The sequence below is a fragment of the Polistes fuscatus genome, unplaced genomic scaffold (genome assembly GCF_010416935.1).
Source record: "Polistes fuscatus isolate 324 unplaced genomic scaffold, CU_Pfus_HIC Scaffold12, whole genome shotgun sequence".
In the NCBI taxonomy this organism is placed as follows: Eukaryota; Metazoa; Arthropoda; class Insecta; order Hymenoptera; family Vespidae; genus Polistes; species Polistes fuscatus.
The window spans coordinates 4,286,553-4,313,452 of NW_025113020.1; the positions used below are offsets into that span (position 1 = coordinate 4,286,553).

General features: G+C 31.3%; 1 protein-coding gene across 3 annotated transcripts; it reads right to left on the reverse strand.

The window, feature by feature from the left end:
* Positions 1 to 861: 861 nt before the first annotated feature.
* On the reverse strand, positions 862 to 5,352 carry LOC122513458 (putative mediator of RNA polymerase II transcription subunit 26). Of its 3 annotated transcripts, none has more exons than XM_043629818.1 (4): positions 5,204 to 5,352; positions 3,946 to 4,048; positions 2,949 to 3,146; positions 862 to 2,859 (listed from the first exon to the last, which is right to left on the reverse strand). In XM_043629818.1, the coding sequence occupies exons 2-4, from the start codon at positions 4,039 to 4,041 to the stop codon at positions 949 to 951; spliced, it is 2,205 nt and encodes a 734-aa protein (XP_043485753.1). In that variant the 5' UTR covers positions 4,042 to 4,048; positions 5,204 to 5,352; the 3' UTR covers positions 862 to 948. The 3 variants fall into 3 exon arrangements, with proteins under 3 accessions (XP_043485753.1, XP_043485754.1, XP_043485755.1); XM_043629819.1 differs by lacking the exon at positions 5,204 to 5,352 and adding an exon at positions 4,254 to 4,536; XM_043629820.1 differs by lacking the exon at positions 5,204 to 5,352 and adding an exon at positions 3,476 to 3,667 and having other exon boundaries at positions 3,946 to 4,034.
* Positions 5,353 to 26,900: the final 21,548 nt, after the last annotated feature.

Sequence of the window (26,900 nt, forward strand, 5' to 3'; positions counted from 1 at the left end):
GACATAGTAGAATATGGCAGCGATGAGGAATAGTATATTTTAACAACATCCATGATACTATTTTTCCTTCGAATTTATTTCCTTTCTATTTCTTTTACCTTTTTCTTTCTTTCTTTCTTTCTTTCTTTTATATTTCAAATCGTGTTGACTTGGTAGTAGTAGTAGTACTGTAATTGACTTCGACAAATTTTTTTTTTTTTCTCTTACACGCGCTTACAGTTTACATGTTACACTGTTTTTCTTCATTTTAAATATCGTTTTTTAATTAATCATGATAAATTTATACGAGGCCTCGAAGACGAGTATTAATTTAATTAAACAAAAAAAAAGAAAACTGACAGAAGGATATGTCGAAAATGCTAACGTCATAATTATTTTATAGTTTATCTTTCCTCCTCGTATAATTAGAAGCAATATTGTATTTATTGGCTAACTGGGTTCACTTTAGAATGCTAATTTGAAATAATATAGAGAGGAAGACGTGTGGATTTGCTAGATCGGTCTTCGTCTATTTATTTATTTATTTATTTTAATGTGCCATTTTTCTTGTTATAATTCTTTTGCAATGCGAAGCGAAAATGTTCCAGCCCCTCTCTCATTATTATCATTAATATTAATATTAATATTATTACTTCGTTCAAATTATTATTATTATTATTATTATTATTATTATTAATATTATTATATATAGCGCACACTTTATTATCATGCACTTTTTAATCAAATGACTCATTTTTCTTCTTCTTCTTCTTATTCGTTTATTTTAATTATCATCAGAATAATATTCTATCTATATACACATAATTAATTATATTAATCGCTGGTGTTGTTTATCTTTTTTTTTTTCTCATTTTCTTTTCTTTTTTTTCTATTTTATTTTATTTTAATTTAAATTTAATTGATCGTAGCAACTAGTAGTAGTAGTACTCGCTGTTAAAAACTAGGCTATCACGATAGCACAGGACTGATCTCGTTTACATCTTTACAGTCTTGAATAGATATTTGAGCGATATCATTAATAATTTCGTCTTGAACAATAGTCTCAGTTTTTTTCAATATCGTATATCCTTGCTGAGATCCATCTTCGTTTTCACTATAACCTTTAGCATTTTTGTTACCTTTAGTTTGACCATTGGTAGTTTTTTTTTTACTTAAGGTAGTATCATCGTTGGACATACCTGGATTAATGACGACACTATTGTTAACAATTGTTTGTGATCTTTTGGGACTTTCTATTTTTTGATCTGATACGTAACGAGGCCATATTGTAGTTCGATTATTTTCTACGTTGTTTTCTTTATGCTTAGTTCTACCTACTATTATTCTAATTCTTGAATTACACTTTTGATCGGACAATGTTTGACTTACAGAAGGTACGTCATAGTGTTTCGAATTTTCATCTATTGTTGGTGTTGGTGTTGTTGTTGTTTGATTGTTCTCAACGGAATTATTAATTTCGCGAGTATTCGATGATGATGATGATGATGATGATGACGATGATGACGATGATGACGACGTTGATGACGAAGATGACGTTGAGGATGACGCAGATGTAATGATAGATTTTTTGGACGTATCATTAGATTCGATGGAAGAACTTTCGTTAACTTTTTTCCTTTCTTCTTCCTCGGTTACTACCCTGGTAACAACACACGTGAAATTTTTCGTATCATCTGTAGATGCCTTTTCCGTGCTCGTTACTTTACCATTATTTGTTATCGCATGATTATTCGTATCCTGTCTATCTACAGAGGATGACAATTCTCGTTGTAATACTTTAACAGGGCTCTTAGGTTTTGTGACGTTATCAGTCGTAGATTTATTGTGGCAATTGGTACAGGATGCTTGTTTCCCATGAGTAGGTGAGTTCACTTGTCTCTTACTCGTATTGTTTTTCTGAACGACACCCATATGTGGTCGACCCAGTCTCAATACGTTAACCGTTGATATAGTTTGCCAATCTGTCGTTGATTCGTATTGAGGCACTTGTTGCGCGTGATTCAAATGCAACTGTTGTTGTTGTTGTTGTTGCTGTTGCTGCAATTGTTGTTGTTGTTGTTGCTGTTGCTGCTGTTGTTGTTGTTGCTGTTGTTGCATTCTTCGTATATCGACTTCTATTCGTTGTTGATAAAGTGGATTAGTTATATAAGATTGATAACTAGCCGACATGTTTGGATTGACATTAGTATTTGTCGCTGGACCATATCCTAAATTAGTGGTGTTTGGATGTATATTAGAATTAACATACTGTGGCATCATTTGCCTTGGCAGTTGTTGAAATTGATACTGTGGTCCTGGATACGCAGGGCAGCTTTGTTGTGGTATATTCTGTACGATATTGTCTCTACCACGTTCTCTATAATCATATCGATCCTGTGCTATTCGTGTTACGTTACCATATTGTTGAGATACTATTTGACCTGATTGATAAATCTGATCATTTGGCCCAATTACAGACTTTTGCGATTGATAACCATAACCATCGTAATGCATATCACCGCTTACTGCTCTGGCGAAGACAATGCTAGTCGTATGATATTGAGGAGGTTGCTGGGAAGTATATTCTTGTTGTTGTTGTTGTTGCTGCTGCTGCTGCTGTTGTTGTTGCTTTTGCGTTTGCTGCTGTTGCTGATCTTGATATTGAGGATACTGTGGGACAGGTGGTTGTGCGTCGATCCAGGTTTCTTGTTGTGGAGGTGGTTGTTCTCGGTCCCGCCGAGCCTGTACTGCGTTCCACACCTCCTTCAATTCTCCTGTGATATCACGATCTTTTAAAATAGTGTATCGCCTTGAAAATATCACACCTGCATTCATCGCTTCTACAAAATCCAGCAATAGTTCTATCAGGGACGAACGTTTCTGAAATGATCATTATTTTAGAAATTAAATAATATTTCTATGATAATGTTACTTGTTTATTTTGTTATTAGAATTATTGATTTGCGTACTTCTGGATCTTCTGCATTTTTGCCATTAATACGAAGCACCTCCGGATTAGCCATAACAGCAAAGACCACAGCTTCCGCTTTTGTACGAGGAGATGGTACTCTCATACCTCCCCAAAGTGGTACAGGTTGGGACGGTCTACATGGCATTGCGATTCTATCCCAGGATAGTACATTTACAAAGCAAGGTGCTGCTGTACCCTATAATCAATAAATAATTATTAACGATAATCTCTTTCATATTTCTGATATTTGAACGCAAAGTTATATAAGTATTAACGTATTAACATTTATATATATAATATATAAAACATCGTTTGGATATTAATTATTATTGTGTGTTATATATTCCTGGTTTAATATTAATTATATATACATATATATATATATCTCTATTAACGATACGTATTGTTTTTATTTTAATCTGTTATTATATATTCATATATATATATTTGTTCGATAGATTGAAATTCTTTATTGTTTCTATAGATTTGAAACGAAACACAGGCAAAGAGACTGATCGAATGTACCTCTATTCACTGCCTCGTTCGATGTTATAACATTTATTATTTGTTGAATATTAGAATTATTCCATTTTGGAGAAAATAGTGTTGTTGCTCGAGAATACTCTATTTCATTGGAAGTGTATTCTTATGAAAAGCGCATGTTGGCAACTCAAGAGAAGACATCTCGTGTTCTCGGCAAATGTTTAACAGACATAACTGAAATAAATACATCGTATACACTTATAACAATTAATTACTAATATATAATTCCTCTTCCACCAACAAAAAAAATGTTCATCAATGAGTTATCGTAATGGAAAATTAAACTTTATTTAACTTTAGTTCTCCGTCGAAGATCAAAATGATGAAATCGGTTGAAGTTAACTTATGTTTATTATGACGCGCACAAAGAAGAAGAACGGTTGCACGTAATGGAACGATTGTTATTCAAAATACAGGTTAACTCTGCGAATATGTAAAACGGTTTTCTTTACCTGTATAAAATCTCGTATACACATGTGAGGCTGCGGAGGATTTTTGAAGATCCTAGTCCCATTTCTCTTCATTCTTGTAGCACCGCCTTCCGTCATCGTGTAGCTGTAAATAATGCTACGTTATACGACAAACTATATTTACATGTTCCCAATAATTTGACATAAATCTTAACGCAACAAATTATCCAAATGATTTAAATATATATGAACGTTATATGAACACATTTATATAAATTATTTAACCGCGTAAAATGATTGTTATTAAAAAACATTGCAATTTTCTTAATAACACAAATGCATTAACTTACCAGAAAATAATATAACGTTAATAATCGGCTTTACTTCTCTAATTGTTATACTAAATCGTCTTAAATTAATCGTAAATTAAACGAAATAATTAGCAACGTTTGAGTTTACAACGTGAAATTTCCTTCATTGGAACGCGCAATCGAAATCGATCGGAGTTAGCGACGAACGAGAATCGAAAGTACGATTACTACTAAAGTAAAAGTATTAAAAAAGAAAAGAAAAGAAAAGAAAAGAAAGAAAGAAAGAAACAAAATTCGATTCGATTCAATAAATCATAACTCTTGCATAAATAGTTCTTTTTTAACTAAAATAATACGATATAATAATAATAATAACAATAATAATAATGAACGAATATATAAACAAATAAAATATACACAACGAATAAAAATTGACGCCAACAAAACAAACGTGGCGGCACGTAATTACTTAACACACAAAGAGACACATCATACACATACACACGATTGTCTAATGTTACAATAGAAATATTACAAATGTAATTTAAAGAGACACACGCAACAAAACGTTAGCCGTCATTTTTACATCTTTAAACTCGGAACTTCGAGAGCAGCGATTTAAAAAACATTACAAAAGAATATTTAAATTAAATTCGTGGATATTACGAATGAAATATTTCTAACCAAATTGCGACAAACTTTATAGTCAAAGATTTGATTGAATTAATCGTATTTCTTAAGTACGTTTCGAATCAACTCGAAAGACTGTCAATGTAACCTCGAAATTTTCTTAACGTTCTTTCTTCCCCCCTCCGTCACCCACCCCACCCCTTCACTCTTTCTCATCCTTTTCATCACACGAATAAAACCAAGCAAGCAAGCAACCAACCAACCAACCAAGAATTCGAGCACAATGTTCATAGGTGTTACGATAAAATTCGATTGTTACTTATCGATGACATATCCTATGAAAAGTATTATTAACTCACCCTGTTGTGTTGTTTCATGCGTTAAAAAAACACCGAACAGGCGCGTTAACTGGACGACACATTATCAGCCAGCAATGAAGGAAAAGATCCATCGCTTCTTTTGTTTATTATTTTTCCGGAGACTGCGCGTTACAATACGGCCATATTCTGCGCCACTGGTTTCCCCGTAGCCAATCCACGAACTAATTCAAAACTCTGTCGCGAGCGACGTATAGCGGTAGAATCTGTAACTATTATTTTCAAATGCGCAACAATGTGAAATGACCGTAAGTTTCCGCGCGTCAATAAACGCGGGAATTTTAAATTTGAATTTTACTATTTTTCTCTCAATACATATATTACTATATAATATTACAATATATATAGAACATTATTAGAATTAAATTAATTGCCATTTGACCATTTGCCAATTTATGTAAAATTTAACTCTAATTTCCTCGAAAATTGCTGTACCTAGGAAATTATTTACAATGCATTGTATGTAGTCTTATAATATAAATTTATAAAGTTTCATAAACGTTTATAAAATTATAAGTCGCGTGTTCTCCTTGTTAATACTTTTAAAAAATGATGCAAAAAATAGTAAAAGAGCTTTATATAACGCGAATGATTTTATAACATTGATTTGTTTCGCTTAACACAATTTTGATAAATACGGAACGAATGGACCGTGTTTAAAGGAGTCACGAATTTATAATGTATAAAAGACAATTATATAGTTTTTAATACGGTATTGTACCCGCGTATTGCACATTTCTTATCTATGCGTATATCGTAGAATGCGTGTATGCAGTATACCGACAAACCAGAATCGAAAGGGTCTGTTCGATACACCATATCATTATGACGCCTTGCAGGCAGAACTATCGATGCCGGTCGATGGTATTAATAGTCGCTAACTACAGTGTTTCGTGCCGCCTGCTTACTACAGCGAGTTTCAATAGCCCCGTTCGATGCATTCTTCTTCTTTATTCTCTTCTTCTTCTTCTTCTTCTTCTTCTTGATACGTACACCATGAAACATAGAAATACTTTGATGTAATCTACATGCGAGCATTTTTTACAAAATAATATTTATAAAAATTATATATATTCTGATCTTTTTCTTTTGTTGTTTTTAATTTATTTTTATACAACGTTCAATTTATTCTATCAATATTTTATATATATATATATAAATATTTTGTATACAAATATTACTTATATATATAATATAACAAATATAATGTATTAATAAATGTAATAATAGTATTAAATATAGTTATATTATATATATTCTTTTGTTACATTATAATATATAGTATGATATTATTTATATTATAATATAAAATATATTAATTGAATAAAAATAACACAATAAAATATGTCTTATAATCCTACATTTATCCTGATATTATAAAAATAAGATAAAAATAAGTAAATATCAAAATTCTATTATATATATATAAAAGAATGAAATTCTAAAACGCGTTCAAAATGCTATCTCGAACGTCTCTATCTAATAGACCCTACACCATACAATCATCTCCTTAAATATCTTTATCCATATACTTTAACTGAACGGATATAATAAAGATTTGCCGATAAGGAGCTCTTGTTGTATCCTCACTTAGAATTTGTTAGATTATATTTCTTCTATTTTTCTTTTCCTTCTTTCCTTTTTTCTTTTCATTTCATTTTTATACTTCCAGTTAGATAACGAAATATTTTACTACGTGACACGTGTTCCCATATTAAAAGATAAACTCGTATTATTCTCTCTATTCATGAAAGTGTATTTATAATATAGAAAATTTTATTTTACTGAGAGATTTATTTTACTTCAATGCAGTTTTGTTTAACATTCTTTTCGATAAAACAGAATGGAAGGAATAACGAGCCGTATTAAATATAAAAAAAATACAAAAAAAGCGAGATAGGGGGAGGGGGCAGAGGCACGGGGGCAGGGGGAGGGGGAGTTTGCCAAGTGTATATGAAATAAAACTGATGATATAAAAAGAGAAAGCTTATGAAACCCTTTAAGAAAGCCGTGAATGCGTCCATCAACGTAACACTGAGTTTTCTTGAGATAGCCTTATGATCCATCACGATCTACAATCTTTCTTTCTTTATTTTCTTTTCTTTCTTTTTTTTTTTTGTTTCTCTTTTAAAAAGAACGACAGAAAGAGAGAGAGAAAGGTCCATAAGGATCCCGTAATGCGAAATAATGGGTTTCCACCCACTCGATGAAAATTACACGAGAGAGACGTGCCTCCTCTCTCTTCTTCTTCTTCTTCTTCTTCATTTTATTTTCCTTTTCTTTCCTTTTCTTTATCTCTTTTTCTTTCCCAATCATAAACCACCACCACCACCACCTCAGGGTTGCTGTATAATACTTAATAAAAAAAAGAAAATAAAGTAGATATTATAATACCCATCATTTCCAACGGGATAGTGATAATTGTTCGTGAAACTGCAGTTGCAATGGACGCAAATGCGCACTCCGTTATTGTTGAAATGTTTCGTCCAATGTTTTATTGTGAAATATTTCGAGGTATTTTTTATCTACGCAAAAAGAAAGCAAAAGAACAAAAATTAATAATAATAATAATAATAATACAATAATAATAATAATAATAATAATAATAATAATAATAATACAATAATAATAATAATAATAATAAATAATAATACAAGTTAATACTTCTTATAATAAAATTAAATAAGCATATATATAATACAAAATACTAGAAGCGGGGGAGGGGGTGGAGGCGGGGGAGTGGATTAAAAACTGTTGAATACTCTGATCAAAATTATGAGAATGAATGGGGATAGAGAAAAAGGAATAAGTGGTATCGACGAGAATGATGATTTCATGAAAGTTAAACAGTTTTGCAAGGGGGATCGTAAAGGAAATGAAATGAAATTAAACCAATGGGGATGGGGTGGGGGTGTTGAGAGAGAGAGAAAGAGTAAAAGAGTAGAAAAGTGAAGAACAGAGAGAAACCCTAGTCTGGCCAGGTGCGTTGAACACTGATGGTAAATGTGCCCCCCAACGAGATATGGTGGTGGTTATGGTGATGGTGGTGATGGTGGTGGTGGTGGTTTGTTCGTCCATTTAAATTAGCCGAGTGCAGCCTCCTTTCGAAAATTAATTGACGTATCGATCGGGATGAGCCTACAACGGTTGGAATATATACACATAAGTGTATAAGTCTTTATAAACTGTGTGCATATAATATAATGTGTATTTATGTATGTATATGTAGAGAGAGAGAGAGAGGATTGTACTAGAGCCACCACTATCGGTGGTATCGAGTTTTCAATACGGCTACCGTAAATTGAAGAGCTTGAAAAGGGGGGTAGCAGTATGATAAACACTTATGGAAAAATAGATAAATAAAATTAATACAAAATCTACCAACGAATCTTATTTTTGTTTATCCATCTAATCTAATTAATTTTATGTTTCTATTTCTAACGTACGTTATTATAATTTTCTTATTTTTATAAAGTTATCAATATATATAATTATAAAAATAAAATTTATACAAAATCTCAACGAATCCTATTGTTTATCATTAAATTAAACTAATCTCATGTTATATTAAAATTCTTATTTCTAATATACATTATTATAATTTCTTTATTCCTACTTTATCAATATATATTATAATATATAATTATAAAAATAAAATTAATATACAAAATCTCAAAGAATTCTATTTTGTTTATCCACACACCAAATCAAACTAATCCTATATTTCTATTTCTAATGTACATTATTACAACATTCTTATTCCTATGTTATTAATTATTGTATATATTATAATATATAATTATAAAAATAAAATTAATATATAAAATCTCAAAGAATCTAATTTTGTTTATCCACCAAATCAAACTAATCCTATATTTCTACTTCTAATGTACATTATTACAACATTCTTATTCCTATATTATCAATCTAAATATTATAATATATCTCTACTTTCTTTTTGCTTGATAAAATAAAACTAATAATAATAATAATAATAATAATCTCTCAAATTCTATCAGATCAGTTCTCATTAAACATTTCTTTAATAAACCCCCGTCGTGTAAGAAGAACCAACAGCGATTAGATTCGACAAAAGATATGCGTACATAAAAACGGTTATGTTTAGAGTGCATGATTAGGAAAGGTCGTTCCTTTTTTGGGATACCCAGCTAATACGGGTAAGGAAAAAAGATAGGTAGATAAAAGAAGACTAAAGAAAGAGTAAGAGAAAGAGAAGAAGAGTTGGGAAAGGGGCGGGGGAGGGACTTGGGGGGACTTGGGGGACTTGGGGGAATTGCCGAGAAGTTGACGTGCCACACGCAGAGACCACGCGAGACGTGTTTATAGTAATGAGCCTTGTCGTTATTTGTCCAGCGAAAGGGATTTATCGAGATACCTTGTGAGATCTTGTTGCTCGATCTTCTCCTATTTTCTTCTTCTTCTTCTTCTTCTCTCTCTCTCTCCTCTCTTCTTCTTCTTCTTCTCTCCTCCTTCTTCTCCTTCTCCTCTTCCTCTACTTCTACTTCTTCTTCTTCTTCTCTTCCTTCTCCTCCTCCTCTTCCTCTACTTTTACTTCTTCTTCTTCTTCTTCATCTTTTTCGTTTCGTTCGCACGACTCTTCGTATTATTCCTTCCTTGGATCCACACTAGCAAAAGATAAAGAGAAAATGTACGAATAAAAGGATGAATAACACTAAACTCAAACAAAACTTCGATTTTTAAATGTATATATACATGGTGTTGTATTGTATCAAGACAATTACTTTGTTAACGATAACAAATTTGACACAATGATCTTGATTAGTAATTTTCAATCAATCCATATTCCTTTTTAAAATAATAATATTAAATATCAATCAGTATTTGTTCTTTATCATACAAACATATTCTTCTTCTTCATCTTCAATTATTGTAAACTATACAAAAATAAAACAAATGTGACGATGATCTTCATTATTAATTTTCAATCAATCCACACATATACATATTCCTTTTTTTAAATAATAATATTAAATATCAATCAATATTTGTTCTTTCTCATACAAACATATTCTTCTTCTTCATCTTCAATTATTGTAAACTATACAAAAATAAAACAAATGTGACGATGATCTTGATTATTAATTTTCAATCAATCCACACATATACATATTCCTTTTTTTAAATAATAATATTAAATATCAATCAATATTTGTTCTTTCTCATACAAACATATTCTTCTTCATCTTCATCTTCAATTATTGTAAACTACAAAAATAAATAAAACAAGAGACAATATTATTTCTATAATAAAAGAAAATATTTATATTATATTATTCATATATATATATATATAATTATATATTATAAATATAATATTATATTATTATATTGATTTATATTTATATTTATATATTTATTTATTATATTATGAATATTGTATATATTTATATATTTATTTATTATTTATTATATATATATAGAATATATATTATAAATATAATATATAATAATATTTCTATAATAAAAGAAGAAAAAAAAAAATAAAAAATAAAAACAAATGATAATAGAAGATAGTATATATATATCAACCGATTTAACATTATAAAATGAGAACAAATTTGAAGGTAAAAAAAAGTAAGTGAAGAGAGAGAGAGAGAAAGAAAAGAAGAAGCACGTTCGAACGACGAAGAGGTAGGCGTTGTTGATCGTACAAGAGTGGAATCATCTTTGAACCGTCGATAATTTCTTCGTCGATCTTTTCTTCTTCTTCTTCCTTCCTTTCCTTTCCTTTCCTTTGAATGAAGAAGGAAGAAAGGATACGTTAACGTAAGTATATCGAGGAACAACCTCGTCGAGGGTCATGAGCGGCTCGTTTGCCACGTTGTGATCTTATTATACTGTAAACCGATGATGACCGTCTTTAGGTGTTGCCTTGCCAGATTTAAGAATACACCTGGCTCGAGCCCTTCTGCATCGACGATTATGGTAACGAGGCCTCTTTAGTCACCTTGACGTACTACACCTTATTCGCAAGTGTTCAATCTTTTACGATAACAACAACCAATTCTCTCTCTTCTCTCATTCCATTTCTTCTTATCACACGTACATAAACAGAAAGAGTTCAGTATGTGTGTGTGTGTATATATATATATGTATGTGTGTACGTTTAGTAGGTACATCAATTTTTAAAATGTTTCTTTTTTATATATATATCCTTACAACACAAGCAATTTTTGTTTTCCTTTAATCCTTATTGAAAAAGTTCGTTGGATATTGTGTCACGATGATAACGATTATATTTTAGGGTTTATTATATTCTCGGATATATAAGTTTTCTTCTTCTTATTCATGTACTATGGATTCTGCTTATATCGTGAAATTTTTCCTCTTTAATAATGATCCTTCGTCTTCCTAAAAATGAATCGTTATGATCACGTTTAAAATCTTAACGGTGGGTACATTGAAAAGAAAATAAAAGAAAATAAAAGAAAAATAATAAGGAATAATTAAAAAAAAATAAAGCACAAAAAATGAAGTTTTTGTGAACGAGTAACGATCTTTACCTACCACTTTCTATATTTATCTGTGCAGAACCATCGGGAGAAAGAAGATTGTGCACGAATTTGGCTTCCATATGCTGAAGGAATAAAGAAGCTCTTAAAAATATTCGCGTGCAAACAAAACAAAAGAAATATTGTAGGGGAAGGTCGAATACAAGCGTTATATTTTATCATGCCCGATGAAATTAATTAAATGAAACCCTTTAGTAACGTAACTTTATGTATATATATATATGTATATGCTATTCTCCTTTTGATAAACATTCAGCATCATTTCGATATTTTATTGTTGAATAATAATAATTACGAGAGAACGAATAGATGTCTCTCAATTTAAAATATATATATTTAATTTTATAATATTATATTGTGTGACAATTGGGTCATCCAAGAAAAATATTCTCGACAATCCTAAAAATAAAACAAATATTATAATTCATTTAGATGTATAATTCTTAATAATTTTGTACTTGCTTACTTTGACTGTCAATGAGTTGCAATGTTGTATTGAACTGACACCAGAGGGTGGTGTATAATAATCCTATAATAAATAAATAAATAAATACAAAATATATTCAATAAAAATCAGCATAATAAAATATCATAGAAGATTGAATGTACCATTGTTTGATTAAAAGTAATAATAAGTAAATAAAACAAATATTCTAATTCATTTAGATGCATAATTAAATAATTTTGTACTTGCTTACTTTGACTGTCAATGAGTTGCAATGTTGTATTGAACTGACACCAAGAGGGTGGTGTATAATAATCCTATAATAAATAAATAAATACAAAATATATTCAATAAAAATCAGCATAATAAAGTATCATAGAAGATTGAATGCACCATTGTTTGAATAAAAGTAATAATAAGTAAATGAAACAATAATAATTCATTTAGATGTATAATTCAATAATTTTGTACTTGTTTACTTTGACTGTCAATGAGTTGCAATGTTGTATTGAACTGACACCACAGAGTGATGTGCAACAATCCTAATAAATAAATAAATAAATACAAAATATTCAATAAAAATCAGCATAATAAAGTATCATAGAAGATTGAATGTACCATTGTTTGATTAAAAGTAATAATAAGTAAATAAAACAAATATTATAATTCATTTAGATGTATAATTCAATAATTTTGTACTTGCTTACTTTGACTGTCAATGAGTTGCAATGTTGTATTGAACTGACACCAGAGGGTGGTGTGCAACAATCCTATATAATAAATAAATAAATACAAAATATATTCAATAAAAATCAGCATAATAAAGTATCATAGAAGATTGAATGCACCATTGTTTGAATAAAAGTAATAATAAGTAAATGAAACAAATATTATAATTCATTTAGATGTATAATTCAATAATTTTGTACTTGTTTACTTTGACTGTCAATGAGTTGCAATGTTGTATTGAACTGACACCACAGAGTGATGTGCAACAATCCTATAATAAATAAATAAATACATACCAAATATATTCAATAAAAATCAGCATAAAAAAATATCATAGAAGATTGAATGCACCATTGTTTGATTAAAAGTAATAATAAGTAAATAAAACAAATATTATAATTCATTTAGATGTATAATTCAATAATTTTGTACTTGCTTACTTTGACTGTCAATGAGTTGCAATGTTGTATTGAACTGACACCAGAGGGTGGGTATAATAATCCTATAAATAAATAAATAAATACAAAATATATTCAATAAAAATCAGCATAAAAAAATATCATAGAAGATTGAATGCACCATTGTTTGATTAAAAGTAATAAAAGTAAATAAAACAATATTATAATTCATTTAGATGTATAATTCAATAATTTTGTACTTGCTTACTTTGACTGTCAATGAGTTGCAATGTTGTATTGAACTGACACCAGAGGGTGGTGTATAATAATCCTATAATAAATAAATAAATAAATACAAAATATATTCAATAAAAATCAGCATAATAAAATATCATAGAAGATTGAATGCACCATTGTTTGATTAAAAGTAATAATAAGTAAATAAAACAAATATTATAATTCATTTAGATGCATAATTCAATAATTTTGTACTTGCTTACTTTGACTGTCAATGAGTTGCAATGTTGTATTGAACTGACACCAGAGGGTGGTGTATAATAATCCTATAATAAATAAATAAATACAAAATATATTCAATAAAAATCAGCATAATAAAATATCATAGAAGATTGAATGTACCATTATTTGATTAAAAGTAATAATAAGTAAATGAAACAAATATTATAATTCATTTAGATGCATAATTCAATAATTTTGTACTTGCTTACTTTGACTGTCAATGAGTTGCAATGTTGTGTTGAACTGGCACCATAGGGTGGCGTATAATAATCCTATAATAAATGAATATAAATAAATAGAAAATATATTCAATAAAAATCACTATACACAAAATAGCATAGAAAATTGAATGTATCATTTACTTGGGGGAAAAATTTGCAAAAGTACAAAAGTGGGTTTTTGTTGCGTTTAGGTCAGCACGAGCGAATCGAGAGGGTATTTTCTCGGTGTCATTTCTTCCTTGCGATAGGTTGTTACCGCCGTGAGATATATCGAGCCTAATGACAGGCTACGCGATGCCGACGAACGCAATCCCTCCTCCTCCTCCTCCACCACCCTTCCACCCTCTTCCTTCTCCTCATCCTTCTTCTTCTTCATCTTCTTCATTCTTTCTCATTCCAAACCATTGCTCTTCTATTCTTCACACTTCTTTTCTTTTTTTTCCTTTTATTTCATATTGATTATATAAATATATTCTAATATTCTGTTTATCGTTAAACAACATTTAATAAATTATCTTCTAGTGATTTAGTCCCCCTAGTGATTTACTCTTTCTAGTGATTTCCATTTACATTTTACTCGAGAGAAAAAGAATCATCACGCGTATATAAATTTTCTGCAACGTAAAACAACAATAAAATTGATGAGAATTAAAAATAAAAAAGACAAATATTCTATTTAGAAATGATAACATGATTCATATTGGAAAATATAATCGATCAATACATTTCAAACAGTATATTATATACCTAGATATAAAAACAAAAGAAAAAACCCCCAAAACTCCGTACACCTTTTGTAACTAGATAAAACTTAAGAATTAAAATTACGTGTCGATTTGACGACTACTATAGTCTTTTGCAATGATCTCGTGTAATAAGAGAGAGTATAAGTTGGGACACTATTTCTACCTATCATGTCGACAAACGTTCAGACACCAAGAGAAATAAATAGAAATAAAAAGAGAATAAGGAAAGAAAAAGAAAGAAATAGAAAAAGAAGAAGAAGAAGAAGAAGATGAGAGGGGCTAGGGGGAAGCGGGAGGGGGATGGGTGGGGTAGGGGGGGAGAAAGAGAGAGATCGTATATCTCGTTCGAGCGATGGAGGCGACGGGTTTCCTCGGGTGTACGAGGAACGCGTTGGGTTCTTGCCATTTTCCAAGGTGGCTGCTTATTATCGACTTGGGCTCTTAAATCTCACAGCCCGCGTAGGCCTACGTGTGCTCGTCGAACTCTCTCTCTCCCCCCCCCCATCCACCCTTCTCGACTCCCCCAACTCCTCCCCCAGGTCCCCCAGGTCCCCCAGGTTCCCCCCAACACCATCTCTTCCTCCAACTCCTTCTTCTTCTTCTTCTTCTTCTTCTTCTTCTTCTTCTTCTCCAACTCCTTAGCACTGGAGTTGTTGCCGACTGCAATACATTATGCCTACCTAAGGCTGTTAGTGGCCACCTCGTGCTAGCGCGTTAAGTTATTAGAGAATCAATTACTCCACGCTATTGTTTATGACGGCCCAAGGGGCCTGACGTGCCCCTGCTGGCCCTTCTGCCACAATCTTCTTTCTTTCTCTTTCTTGCTTTCTTTCTTTCTCTTTCATCCTACACACTGTCTATCTTGTTCTTTCTCGTACCACCAACGTTCATCGTCCTGTCGGCGCTCTTATAAAGAATTAAATGGCGATCGTATAAATCTGATGTCGCCGTTTGACCCCTTAGAGAGTTGAGAGAATCGAACGTACGTACGTACGTACGTAGGATACGTAAGTAAGTATGTACCACCACTTCTTCTCTTTGGTTTCCTGCATAACTCTTATTGACGACGAATCATCCTTAAATAGATACGGACGATACTTACGTTTAACTATTTCTCAACTTTATCTATTAACATTTCTAAAGAGGAAAAAATATAATGAATTTTAGAATTATTTTGAACGACATATAAATTAACATAGATTTGATTTACTCGCATGATATCACGATAGATAAAGTGAAATTAATAATAATCGTTAATCGTATTCCAAACATTTTGTCTTCTTCAATTATTATTATTATTATTATTGATTATTTCAAAATAAATTATTTCTTCGTATAATAGTATCATTTGAAAAATATTAATCCACATTCGTATTATCGACAATTGTATAGATTTCCTAAAAAAAAAAAATCAGATAAAAATACTTAAACGAATGAAGAAAGAAAATAACATTAATTCTTGATACAATAACAGTACCGGTAACTTTTGTATTACCCAAAGGTTAACAAGAAATAGCGTAGGACGTTAATGTAAAATAGAGGAACCCTTCGAATAAAGATAAAAAAAAAAAGATAAGAAAGAAAAGAAAAGAAAATAAAATAAAAGAAAAGAGAAGAGAAGTTTAGCATCTAGTCTCGAGTTGGTCTGGTTGCGCGTTTGCAGCAGTATGGGACTAGCGAAAAGACGAATACTACGATGGGTGGTCGATCGTGCATGAATGTTTCATGGCTCCTAACTATCCACGAAACATGATCGATAGTCGGTTAGCACTCCACTCGCCAACACTATCTTTCCTTTCTCTCTTCCTTTCTATCTTTCTTTCTCTTTAACATCAATTCTAATACATACAAATACATACACATAGATACACAAATACCAACAAACTCTATAAAACTCTTCTACATGGTGGCGTAGGTGTGTATGGGGTTTGGGGGGAGGGGATATACACGTGAGTTTGTATGTGTTAGGTTGCACGAGGCGTAGTTCATAAATACGCGAGCATTTGGCAGTAAATCTTGGTAGCCACTGCGAGAGAACCGAAGGTGGTCTCTCACTCGTCCTCTTCGTTACTTTCTCTCTCTCTCTCTCTCTCTTTCTTCTTTTCTTTTTAACATGGTGTTTTCTCTTTCTCTCTCGTACACTCTTATCCCTGTTGTTAATTACCGTGTTTTAACACCTAGCCTCACACCACTATTACCACCACCACCACCACTAGCTAGTTTGCTTCACTTTCCTCCCTTCCCCCCCACCCCTCCCTACCCCTTCTTTCCTTTTCCTTTCTTCTTGCTTGCTGCAGGGGTTAAACGGCGCCAGGGTCCGCCGTTCCGCCTCTCGGCTTGAACGCGCCCTTTACGACGTTTCGACCATTATTTTATTCTAATAGTCTTCCTTTATTCTCACTATCTTCTTCTTCTTCTTCTTCTATATATTTCTTGGTTTATTATTATTATTATTATTATTATTATTATTTCTTATTACACTTAATTCGTGTCACGTTATTTCAATATGATCGGATAAATCTGTACAAAATAATAATCTTGAAAAGATATGTATCGAATAATGATTGTTATTATTATTGGATAACATTATATAAAAGTAATTTTAATCTAAAAGATTAGATGACGATAGATAATCGAGATAAGTATTGGTAAAAGGGTATAGATTGTTGTTAATCTGGATCAACTGGTTGAGGAAACTTACGCGGTATCGTTTGCCCGATTAAAAACAACTTTGTTGATAGGAGAGATGATAGCGAGAGTGGTTGGCGTGTTGAAGAAAAAAGGGCGTGACGTATGGAACCCTTGGGGTCTTACCGATACCAAACGTGCCTTTTCCCAAACACCAGACCGCGTCTGCTTGCTTGCTTGCTTGCTTTCTTGCTTGCTTTCTTGCTTGTGCTTATATTATTACTGACATACATATTTATGTGTTGAACACCAGAGACCTTAGTTTAGGTGCAACAGAGAGAAATAGACGGACGGGTGGAAAGACAAAGAGTGTGAAAGGGTAGAAGAAGAAGAAGAAGAAGAAGAAGAATAAGAAGAATAAGAAGAAAAACGTTGGTTCTCTCTCGCTTGAGTTAGTTATTATTGAATCAATTACCCACAAGTATTTATAGGGTGTAGCATGTTTCTTTCTGCTTCTCGCTTAGGTTCTTCCCGTACCCATCTCTTCGCAACGGAGATTAAATCGAAACGCAACTGGAAATTCACGGCTTAAGAAGAAATATATTCTACGTGAACGTACTACCCACGAAAGGGGTGGTGGTGATGGTGGGAGGTAGGACACGATCAATTCGAGAACTAATTTGACTGGAATATTTTCTTCTTAATATCATACATTATTATTTCTTATTTTCTCAACACCATTGTCTCCCCCATTTGTTTCATTTGATCCATTGTTGTTCATGAAAAAGAAAACATTGATATAATTAAATATGTAAAAGAATATTATTAAACGATACAACATTTACTTTAATAATAAAACGTATCAATTGTATGTGTTAGAACAATTCTTGGATTATATACTTACAATGATTATTCAAATGACATAACCTCAACTTCAATTAGTAACATTCCTGTATAACTCTTTGATTTAACACGAGATTTACGGATATTTTGTTCATTATTTTTCCAATGACTTATAAAACATTGTTTGAATGAAGGATTGAGTAAAGGGGAGGAATTAATATTTATTTAATATATATTTAATTAAGTAACTAAAAACTAATATATGTTATTAAGGTCTTCGTGGCTCAAGTGGTAGAGCGTTCTTTCGATATGCGAAAGATCCTGGGTTCGAATCCCCGGGCCTCTCGAAATTTGTTAAACAACTGAAGCTCAAATTTATTAGGAGAAAGAGTTTTCTTGGAACGAAAAAATGCGTCAGGGTTGCGTCACTAAATAATATATATGGTAAACAAATTTTTGTAATGAGTCAAATTGGCTCAGTCCGTAAATCTAGTGTTAAATATCATTGCTACCTGTCTATTCAGAATAGAATAGTATAAAATAGGACTAGTAGTGAAGCTTTCAGATAATATACCTTGAGAGAACTTTAACAGTCAGTTATATATCTCATAGAAAATAGTATAGCATTTGACTTGGTCTCATTATCGGTTGTAACAGGAGGGCAAATGTTAGTCAAACAAATCAGCAACAGCAACAGAAAAACACCAGCAAAAGTAGCAGTAGCATCAGCAACACTAGCAGCAGCACATGTCTCTCATACTGGCGCCCCGGGTAAGTAGGTAGCCAGCTATTTAGGAATACTACTATACTACCTCCTTTACCAGTCAAGTTTTATTACCGATGCATTGCTGGATATGCCTTGGGCACCGGTAGGTCCCCAAAGTCACGCGACTTTAATATTCCCAGTCGTAAATATAACGAAACGAGCATGGTACGACGCTATTGTGGCCACCAATACCCCACACCCAACCCCCGTAACTTTTCAACTACTCAAAGGAGAAAATTGGATTTTAGATTAGAAAATGATTTTTTTCAACGTACTCCTTTTATATATATATCTCTCTCTCTCTTGCATTTCAATTCTGTTTTTTTTTTCTTCTTTTCTTCTTCTTCTATTATTATTATTTTTCATTTGTTTTAAATTGTTCTTACTTTATATTATTATACCAGCCAGATTCTTTCCCTTGAGTCTCTCTTTTCCTCTCCGTTTCTTCTTTCGAAAATTATTCTCACATATACACACTACCCTACAACGTAAAAATAACATCTAACGATTTTGTTTACGACTAATGTAAGTAATTAGTTTTAGAGATGATCGATCTACCGGTTACACGGTTTACAATAACCCTTCTTCTTCTTCTTCCCCTTCTTCTTCTTCTTCTTTTTCTTTTTCTTCTTCCACGATGATCTTGCTGCTGCTGTAACACCCGGTAACACCGGACGACTTATAATATGTTCAAGGTAGATTACCATTTTCAATTTAAACGCATAACTTCGTTCAAAGATTACTGCTTGGCTCGTTCTCTAACGCTATCAGTGTTGGTTGATGGAAATCAAACAGGATAACCATAATGCTTTTGGGTTTTAAATCGTTCAAGAATATTGCAAATTGCATAAGGAAGTTTCGTAAACGTTTTTTTCTTTTTTTATTTTCCTTTATAACTTTGCATAGTTTCGTTGGTACGGAATAAAACTGCAAAAAGAGAAGAAAACAAAACAAACAAAACAAAACAAAACAAAATAAATGTATATTAAATTAAATAGAAAATAGATTAAAAAAAAAAAGAAAGATAAAACAATATATATATAAATTTATAATAATTAAAAATATATATCAAATGTGGTGAAGAATACTTTTACAAACGATAAGATACTTAATATTTATAACAATGATAATCTATTGATAAAATAATAATTACACTTATATGTGTATATATATATATATATACAAACAACAGAGAAGTAAATAAATAATTAAAAAAATAAATAATGCATTACGCGGAAAAATATTAATAATACGCGTTGGAGAGGAAATAATGAAGAAAATAATGAAACTAATTCGACGAGACACGGTAATGAGGGAGTCGTTAAGACGAAACCAACAATAACTTGTGTGTGTCTGTAAACAACCTTACACGTGCCACTCCATTATCATTTTCAGCACCCTTTTGTACGGTTTTAACGGCTTACTATCTATCTATCTCTTTCTTTCTATATCTTCCTATTTTTCTTTCTCTTTCTAATCTATTGGTAAATTTGAAAACAAGGAGAGGATGCCCTACTGACACGTGCACTTTTTCTACAGGATTAACACGTTCATTTACTTCATACATTCGGGAGGATATGTTTCTCTCACGGTATGAACAAAATGTACCTGTCTTATTAAAATATCACGTTCACAAACACACACACACATAGTGTTTTATTTTCAATGGATTGAATAGTATCATTTTAGTCATTGAACAATAATTTACTGATATGAATAGGATTATAATCAGCAAAGATGAAATACAGTAATACAATAAAATTCCTAAAATGTAAATAATATTAATGGAAGACACAATATTAAAGTTCAAATAAAAAATATAGGAAATATTTCTTTACTCACAAATAGGATAGATAATGTTGTAGAAATAAAATACGAGTAAAAAGGATTGAAATAAGTTGACCTAGACACAATATGTAGTACAATAATTCCTAAAATATATACATTAGCAAAAAATTCAAATGCCTGAAAAATCAGGCAATGCTAACAATGCCTGGGTAACTAAGTCAGGCAATGCTAGCAATGCCTGGGTAACTGAGTCAGGGAATGCTAGCAATGCCTGGGTCCCTAAGCCAGGGAATGCTAGCAATGCCTGGGTCCCTAAGCCAGGGAATGCTAGCTATGCCTGGGTAAGGGAGTCAGGGAATGCTAGCAATGCCTGGGTAACTAAGTCAGGGAATGCTAGCAATGCCTAAGTAACTAAGTCAGGGAATGCTAGAATTGCCTGGGAAAGTCAGTCAGGGAATGCTAGCAATGCCTGGGAAAGTCAGTCAGGCAATGCTAACAATGCCTGAATAGTCAGGCAATGCTAACAATGCCTAAAAAGTCAGGCAATGCTAACAATGTCTGAAAAGTCAGGCAATGCGAACAATGCCTGTCCTACCAACTTTTCTTTACTATTATATGAACATTTACAAATCGATTTATAACTCGATAAGGTATTCTACACGTTGAAAAAAGAGTGTACTTTAATTTAATATATTATTTATAAATGTATAGTCAATCAGAAACAAATAAACTGTATATATATATATATATAATTCCTAAAATATAAATTAAAATCACATATTAAACTAAATTTGAAAGTTAAAATTCATGAAATACTTGTATACTCGCAAATAGATACATAGATACTGTTGCAGAAATGAAATATGACTTAAAAAAGGGTTTGAAATAGGTTGACCCAGATATTTCCTCGAACCTGTCGTGTACCTGTTCACGCCGCGACGACCCTCGTACGTCGGATGCGAGGACGTATGGCGTCGTTAATGCGTGCACGGAAGTTTTCCTCGTAACCGATACTCACTTCGCGTTCTCCAGTTACCACGAAGGAATGGTACTGTTCAGAGTACCATGACCACCGTCGCACTCGTTGCGCTCGAACGTGCAATTTCGCGACACACAACCGCTCGCAAGAGAGTCTCTTCTTCTTCTTCTTCTTCTTCTATTTTCTATTCTATCTATTCTCTATTCTATGTATCATAGATCGCGTAGAAGAATTCCGACGATGGCTTTTCTTCTCCTTTTTTTTTTTTTTTCTCTTCCGATCGATGTCCAACTGTCCTTCTTGTTCATCAGTGCGTAGCGTACCCTTTTTTTAATATTATATATTTGTTCTTTTTTTATTTTATTTAATCTCAATTCTCTCTCTCTCTCTCTCACATACACAGACATTCGATAAAAGAATGAAATCTATTTCTCAGTGAATTTTTTCGTCGTTTACTATGGAATGATTTAAAATATATATGTCATATATTTGATTAGATAATATTTGAATAATAATAATAATAATAATAATAATAATACGACGATGATGATTAGTGTTATACGAAACAATTGGAAGATGTTATATTATTCCATGTACAAATCTCGACTCTATTAATGGCACGATCCTGTTACAAACACCATATTCTTGTTATCGCTTTCACCCTTGTTTTCTATTTACCCCTACGCGTTCGTTGTTGTTGGCCCCTGTTTCTTTTCGGGGGTATAGCATATATGGAAATAAAGCTGTATCATAGATTATCGTCGTGCACGTGGATCAACACGTGACCCGAGGCGATGGGTAAACGATAATAGGTTTTTGGAAAAAGGTTCTAACAAACCTGATAGATTTCTTGAAAACGCGTGCCACCTATTTACACGTCTAACCAATTCAAGAAGATATCTAATTATCCTTAACAATTCGTATACTTTGTTAGAAAATTCAATTTGATGCAAACAACATTAATCTAAATATTCAACTAAATAATAATAATAATAATAATAATAATAATAATAATAATCTGAAGTGTAAGGATATGTATATATAATCTTTTTATAGTATGATTGTGATTATAATATCTGTTAAAATTAGATAATAATTGCACGATCATAATATTTGACCATGATTGTAATAAATATGAGATAAATAATCTCAATTTCTAAAATAAGTAAATAAATAAATAAATAATCACAAATACAAAGATAATTCTATATAATATTTGAATAATTTGATTGAAATAATACCTGTTACGATTAGAATAATCATAATTGCATCATCATAAATAATCTCAATTCCTAAAATAAGTAAATAAATAATCACAAATAAAAAACAATTCTAATAAACTAATTTTACATAATCTTTTTATAGTTTTATCGATTATAATACCTGTTACAATTAGATAATAATTGCACGATCTTAATATTTTCCCATGATTGTAATAAATATGAGATAAATAATCTCAATTTGTAAAATAAATAAATAAATAATCACAAATAAAAAAAAAACTAATTCTATATAATCTTTTTATAGTTTTATCGATTATAATACCTGTTACAATTAGATAATAATTGCACGATCATAATATTTGCCCATGATTGTAATAAATATGAGATAAATAATCTCAATTTCTAAAATAAATAAATAAATAATCGCAAATAAAAAAAAAACTAATTCTACATAATCTTTTTATAGTTTTATTGATTATAATACCTGTTACAATTAGAATAATCCTAATTGCACCATCATATTTTCCCATGATTGTAATAAATATGAGATAAATAATCTCAATTTGTAAAATAAATAAATAAATAATCACAAATAAAAAGAAAAATAATTCCACATAATCTTTTTATAGTTTTATTGATTATAATACCTGTTACAATTAGATAATAATTGCACCATCATATTTTCCCATGATTGTAATAAATATGAGATAAATAATCTCAATTTCTAAAATAAATAAATAAATAATCGCAAATAAATAAAAAAACTAATTCTATATAATCTTTTTATAGTTTTATCGATTATAATACCTGTTACAATTAGAATAATCCTAATTGCATGATCGCAATATTTTCCCCCATGACGATCGTAGATCAATCCAGTGAGTTAATTCAAAGAAATAGATCTCCAGTCGCGTTCTATGACAATGTGTTCCATTTAGTTTTGAACATGGTGTTTCCCATTAGGAATCAACCCCTCGATGGATGATGTCGGTATCGATTATACACCCTTTTACTAGTACGACGCAGAGGTACAAAATGTATCGAGGGTGTGCCGAGGGAGGACCGCTTTAATTATCCATCCAAGTAATTATAAACTTGGCTTGGATGAGGAGAAACTGACTACGATGAGTGTTGGTCGATAAAGTCAAGAGGGGGTTGGGGGTGGCAGGAGAGAGAGAGAGAGAGAGGGGGGTGAGGGTAGGATCCATGAAAAACAACAAAAGTCACGTATTAAACCCTACGAGAAATAATATTATTGATTGTTATTGATGATATTTTAAATAATATGTTAATAATGTTTGATTTTAATAATACAACAATATTTTGAAATAATTTTCAAGAAAATGATTTTCCTCAGGTGCGACGCGTAAAGAATACAATTTAATTTCTCATTTTTTTTTTTCATGAGAAATATCGATTGTCATCGATGATATTAGATTTTCTCGTCAATCGATTAAGTTTGATTTTAATGATAAAATAATTTTGAAATAATTTTCAAGAAAATTGATTTTTCCTCAGGTGTGACGCGTAAAGAATACAATTAAGTTTTCATTCTTCTAAGTTTCAGGACGATGATATATTCTATCAATCGATTGTTTTCATTTGTTATAGTGTATAATAATTTGTAATGAATATTAAATTGAAATAAAAACAAAGTATTCCTGCCTCAGGTGTGACACGTAATGGACATAATTGAGTTCTCTTCTGGCTAACTCCCTTTTAGGTTGTTTAGGTATCCCGGTTCCTCTTACATGAACAGATGCATGTGAAAGAAGAAGAAGAAGAAGAAAAAGAAAAAGAAAAACAAGAAGAAGAAGAAGAAGAAGAAGTAAGACAGAGGAGGACGCCGGTGAGACGAAGAAGTAGAAGAATAAAGAAAAAAAACTGTATGTACTTATACGCACGTAAGAAGTTATACTTCTTTAACGTACCAAAACGAACATAACCTCAATAACCTCAATAACCTCAAAAATAACTTCAAAAAAATAACTTCAAAAAATAATAATAATTATTATTATTATTATTTTTATTATAATAATTAATTAAAAATATAAATTATTATTATAATAATTAATAATAATAATAATTATTATTATTATTTTTTATATTATCATTATTAATTTTCCTTGTTTATTTTTTAATTAATGTTATTATTATAATATTATATTATTATAATAAATAATTAAAAATATAAATTATTATTATAATAATTAATAATAATTATTATTATTAATTAATAATAATAATTATTACTATTATTAATTATTATTCTTATTCGGGGTATTGCTCATTATTATTATATATTATTGTCGAGGGTAACAAACAAAAAGGGTATTTAACAAAAAAAAGAAAGGAAACATATTTTCAATCGATCGATATATTATATATATATATATAAAGAAGAATAAAAAAAAATTATTAAAATATAGATATTAGTCCACACTAAATATAACAGATATACTTATATCGAATTTTTATATGCCTCAACGGCAATGACGCGGTGACAGCACTGAATCCCGCTCGATCATTTAAGTCAAGCAGCGCTGAGTACGATTAGTACTTGGATGGGTGACCCACTTGAGAAAAAAAAGGGGAAGAAGAAGAGAAGACAACTTCATGCCGTAAATTTGAAATCGCTTTGCCGCGCATCGTAAATACTGCGACAAACTTCGTGGTGTCGCTCGGAAAAAATCACACACATACACACACACACAAACACACACTCCATAACATTTTCCTAAACGTGCCAAAAGAAAAGTATAACCTTCAATAAGAATAAGAATAATATAGGAGAGAGGGTGTAATAAAAAGAATGGATGTAAAAATAAAAGTTCAAATGAACAAAGAAACAAAACAAAACAAAAAATAAAATAAAAGGAAGGAAGGAAGGAAGGAAGGGAAAGAAAAGTTTCAGTTGTGTCCCCCGGGTGGATGGATTCACGGTTCCGCGGATGAATCCTCCCTCCTCAAGATGGAAAGGAAGGAAGGATTGTGGTGAGCATAAGCAAGAAGAAGAAGAAGAAGAGATACGAAGGAAGGAGGTGGTGCTGAAGAAGCAGGAGGAGGAGGAGGAGGAGGAGGAGGAGGAGGAGAAGGGTAAAGGGCTCTCACGTTACCTTCGATGCGGCCAGGTGTCAGATTACCTCCGACCTCATCTTCCTTCGTGCCTCCGCGAGTTTGCCACCATTGCCATCGCGGAACCGCCCCTCCCAACCCTCCCCCTGTTGTCCCCTAGGTCCCTACACCATCATCCGTTCGTTCAGTATCTCTTAACTTTGGCTTTTCCCACTTTTGCTCGACATTATTATTATTATATATATATATACATCTTTGTTCTCATTTTTTGGTTATATAACATAATAATATTTAAATAATAAATGTGTGTTTTGATGATTTCAAAAAGAACCGTGTATTCAATTGATCCACGTATGATCGTTTGATTGATATCAGAAAGTATATTATCTAAAAAAAAAGAACAATTGTACGCGTTTTTATTATTATATTATAATGATTGAAAAGTAAATGCTTATTATACGTAAATATGTAAATGTAATATAGAAATTGAGTTTGTAAATAAATAAATAAATAAATAAATAAATAAATAAATAAATAAATAAGTAAGTAAGTAAGTAAGTAAGTGTTACCTTTGCTGGACACATTCGATGAGAAAGAGAGAAGAGAAGAGAAGGAGGAGGTGGGTGCCCCGTTTGTGGCACACCCCAAGTAAGAAAAATGTGTCGATACTGTTCCCGACGACGGTAGGTTAAGTAAGAGAGTTGCCACATAGGGGCTAGCGGTGGTAATTCGATCCGCGGACGTAGAAAGATAGAGGTACGTACT

Coding starts and splice junctions, on each gene's coding strand:
- LOC122513458 (XM_043629818.1), bottom strand. CDS start 4,041: ATGACGGAAGGCGGTGCTACAAGAATGAAGAGAAATGGGACTAGGATC. Junction 3,147..3,945: donor GTATACGAGATTTTATACAG/GTAAAGAAAACC, acceptor TATTGATTATAG/GGTACAGCAGCACCTTGCTT. Junction 2,860..2,948: donor AAAATGCAGAAGATCCAGAA/GTACGCAAATCA, acceptor TGATCATTTCAG/AAACGTTCGTCCCTGATAGA.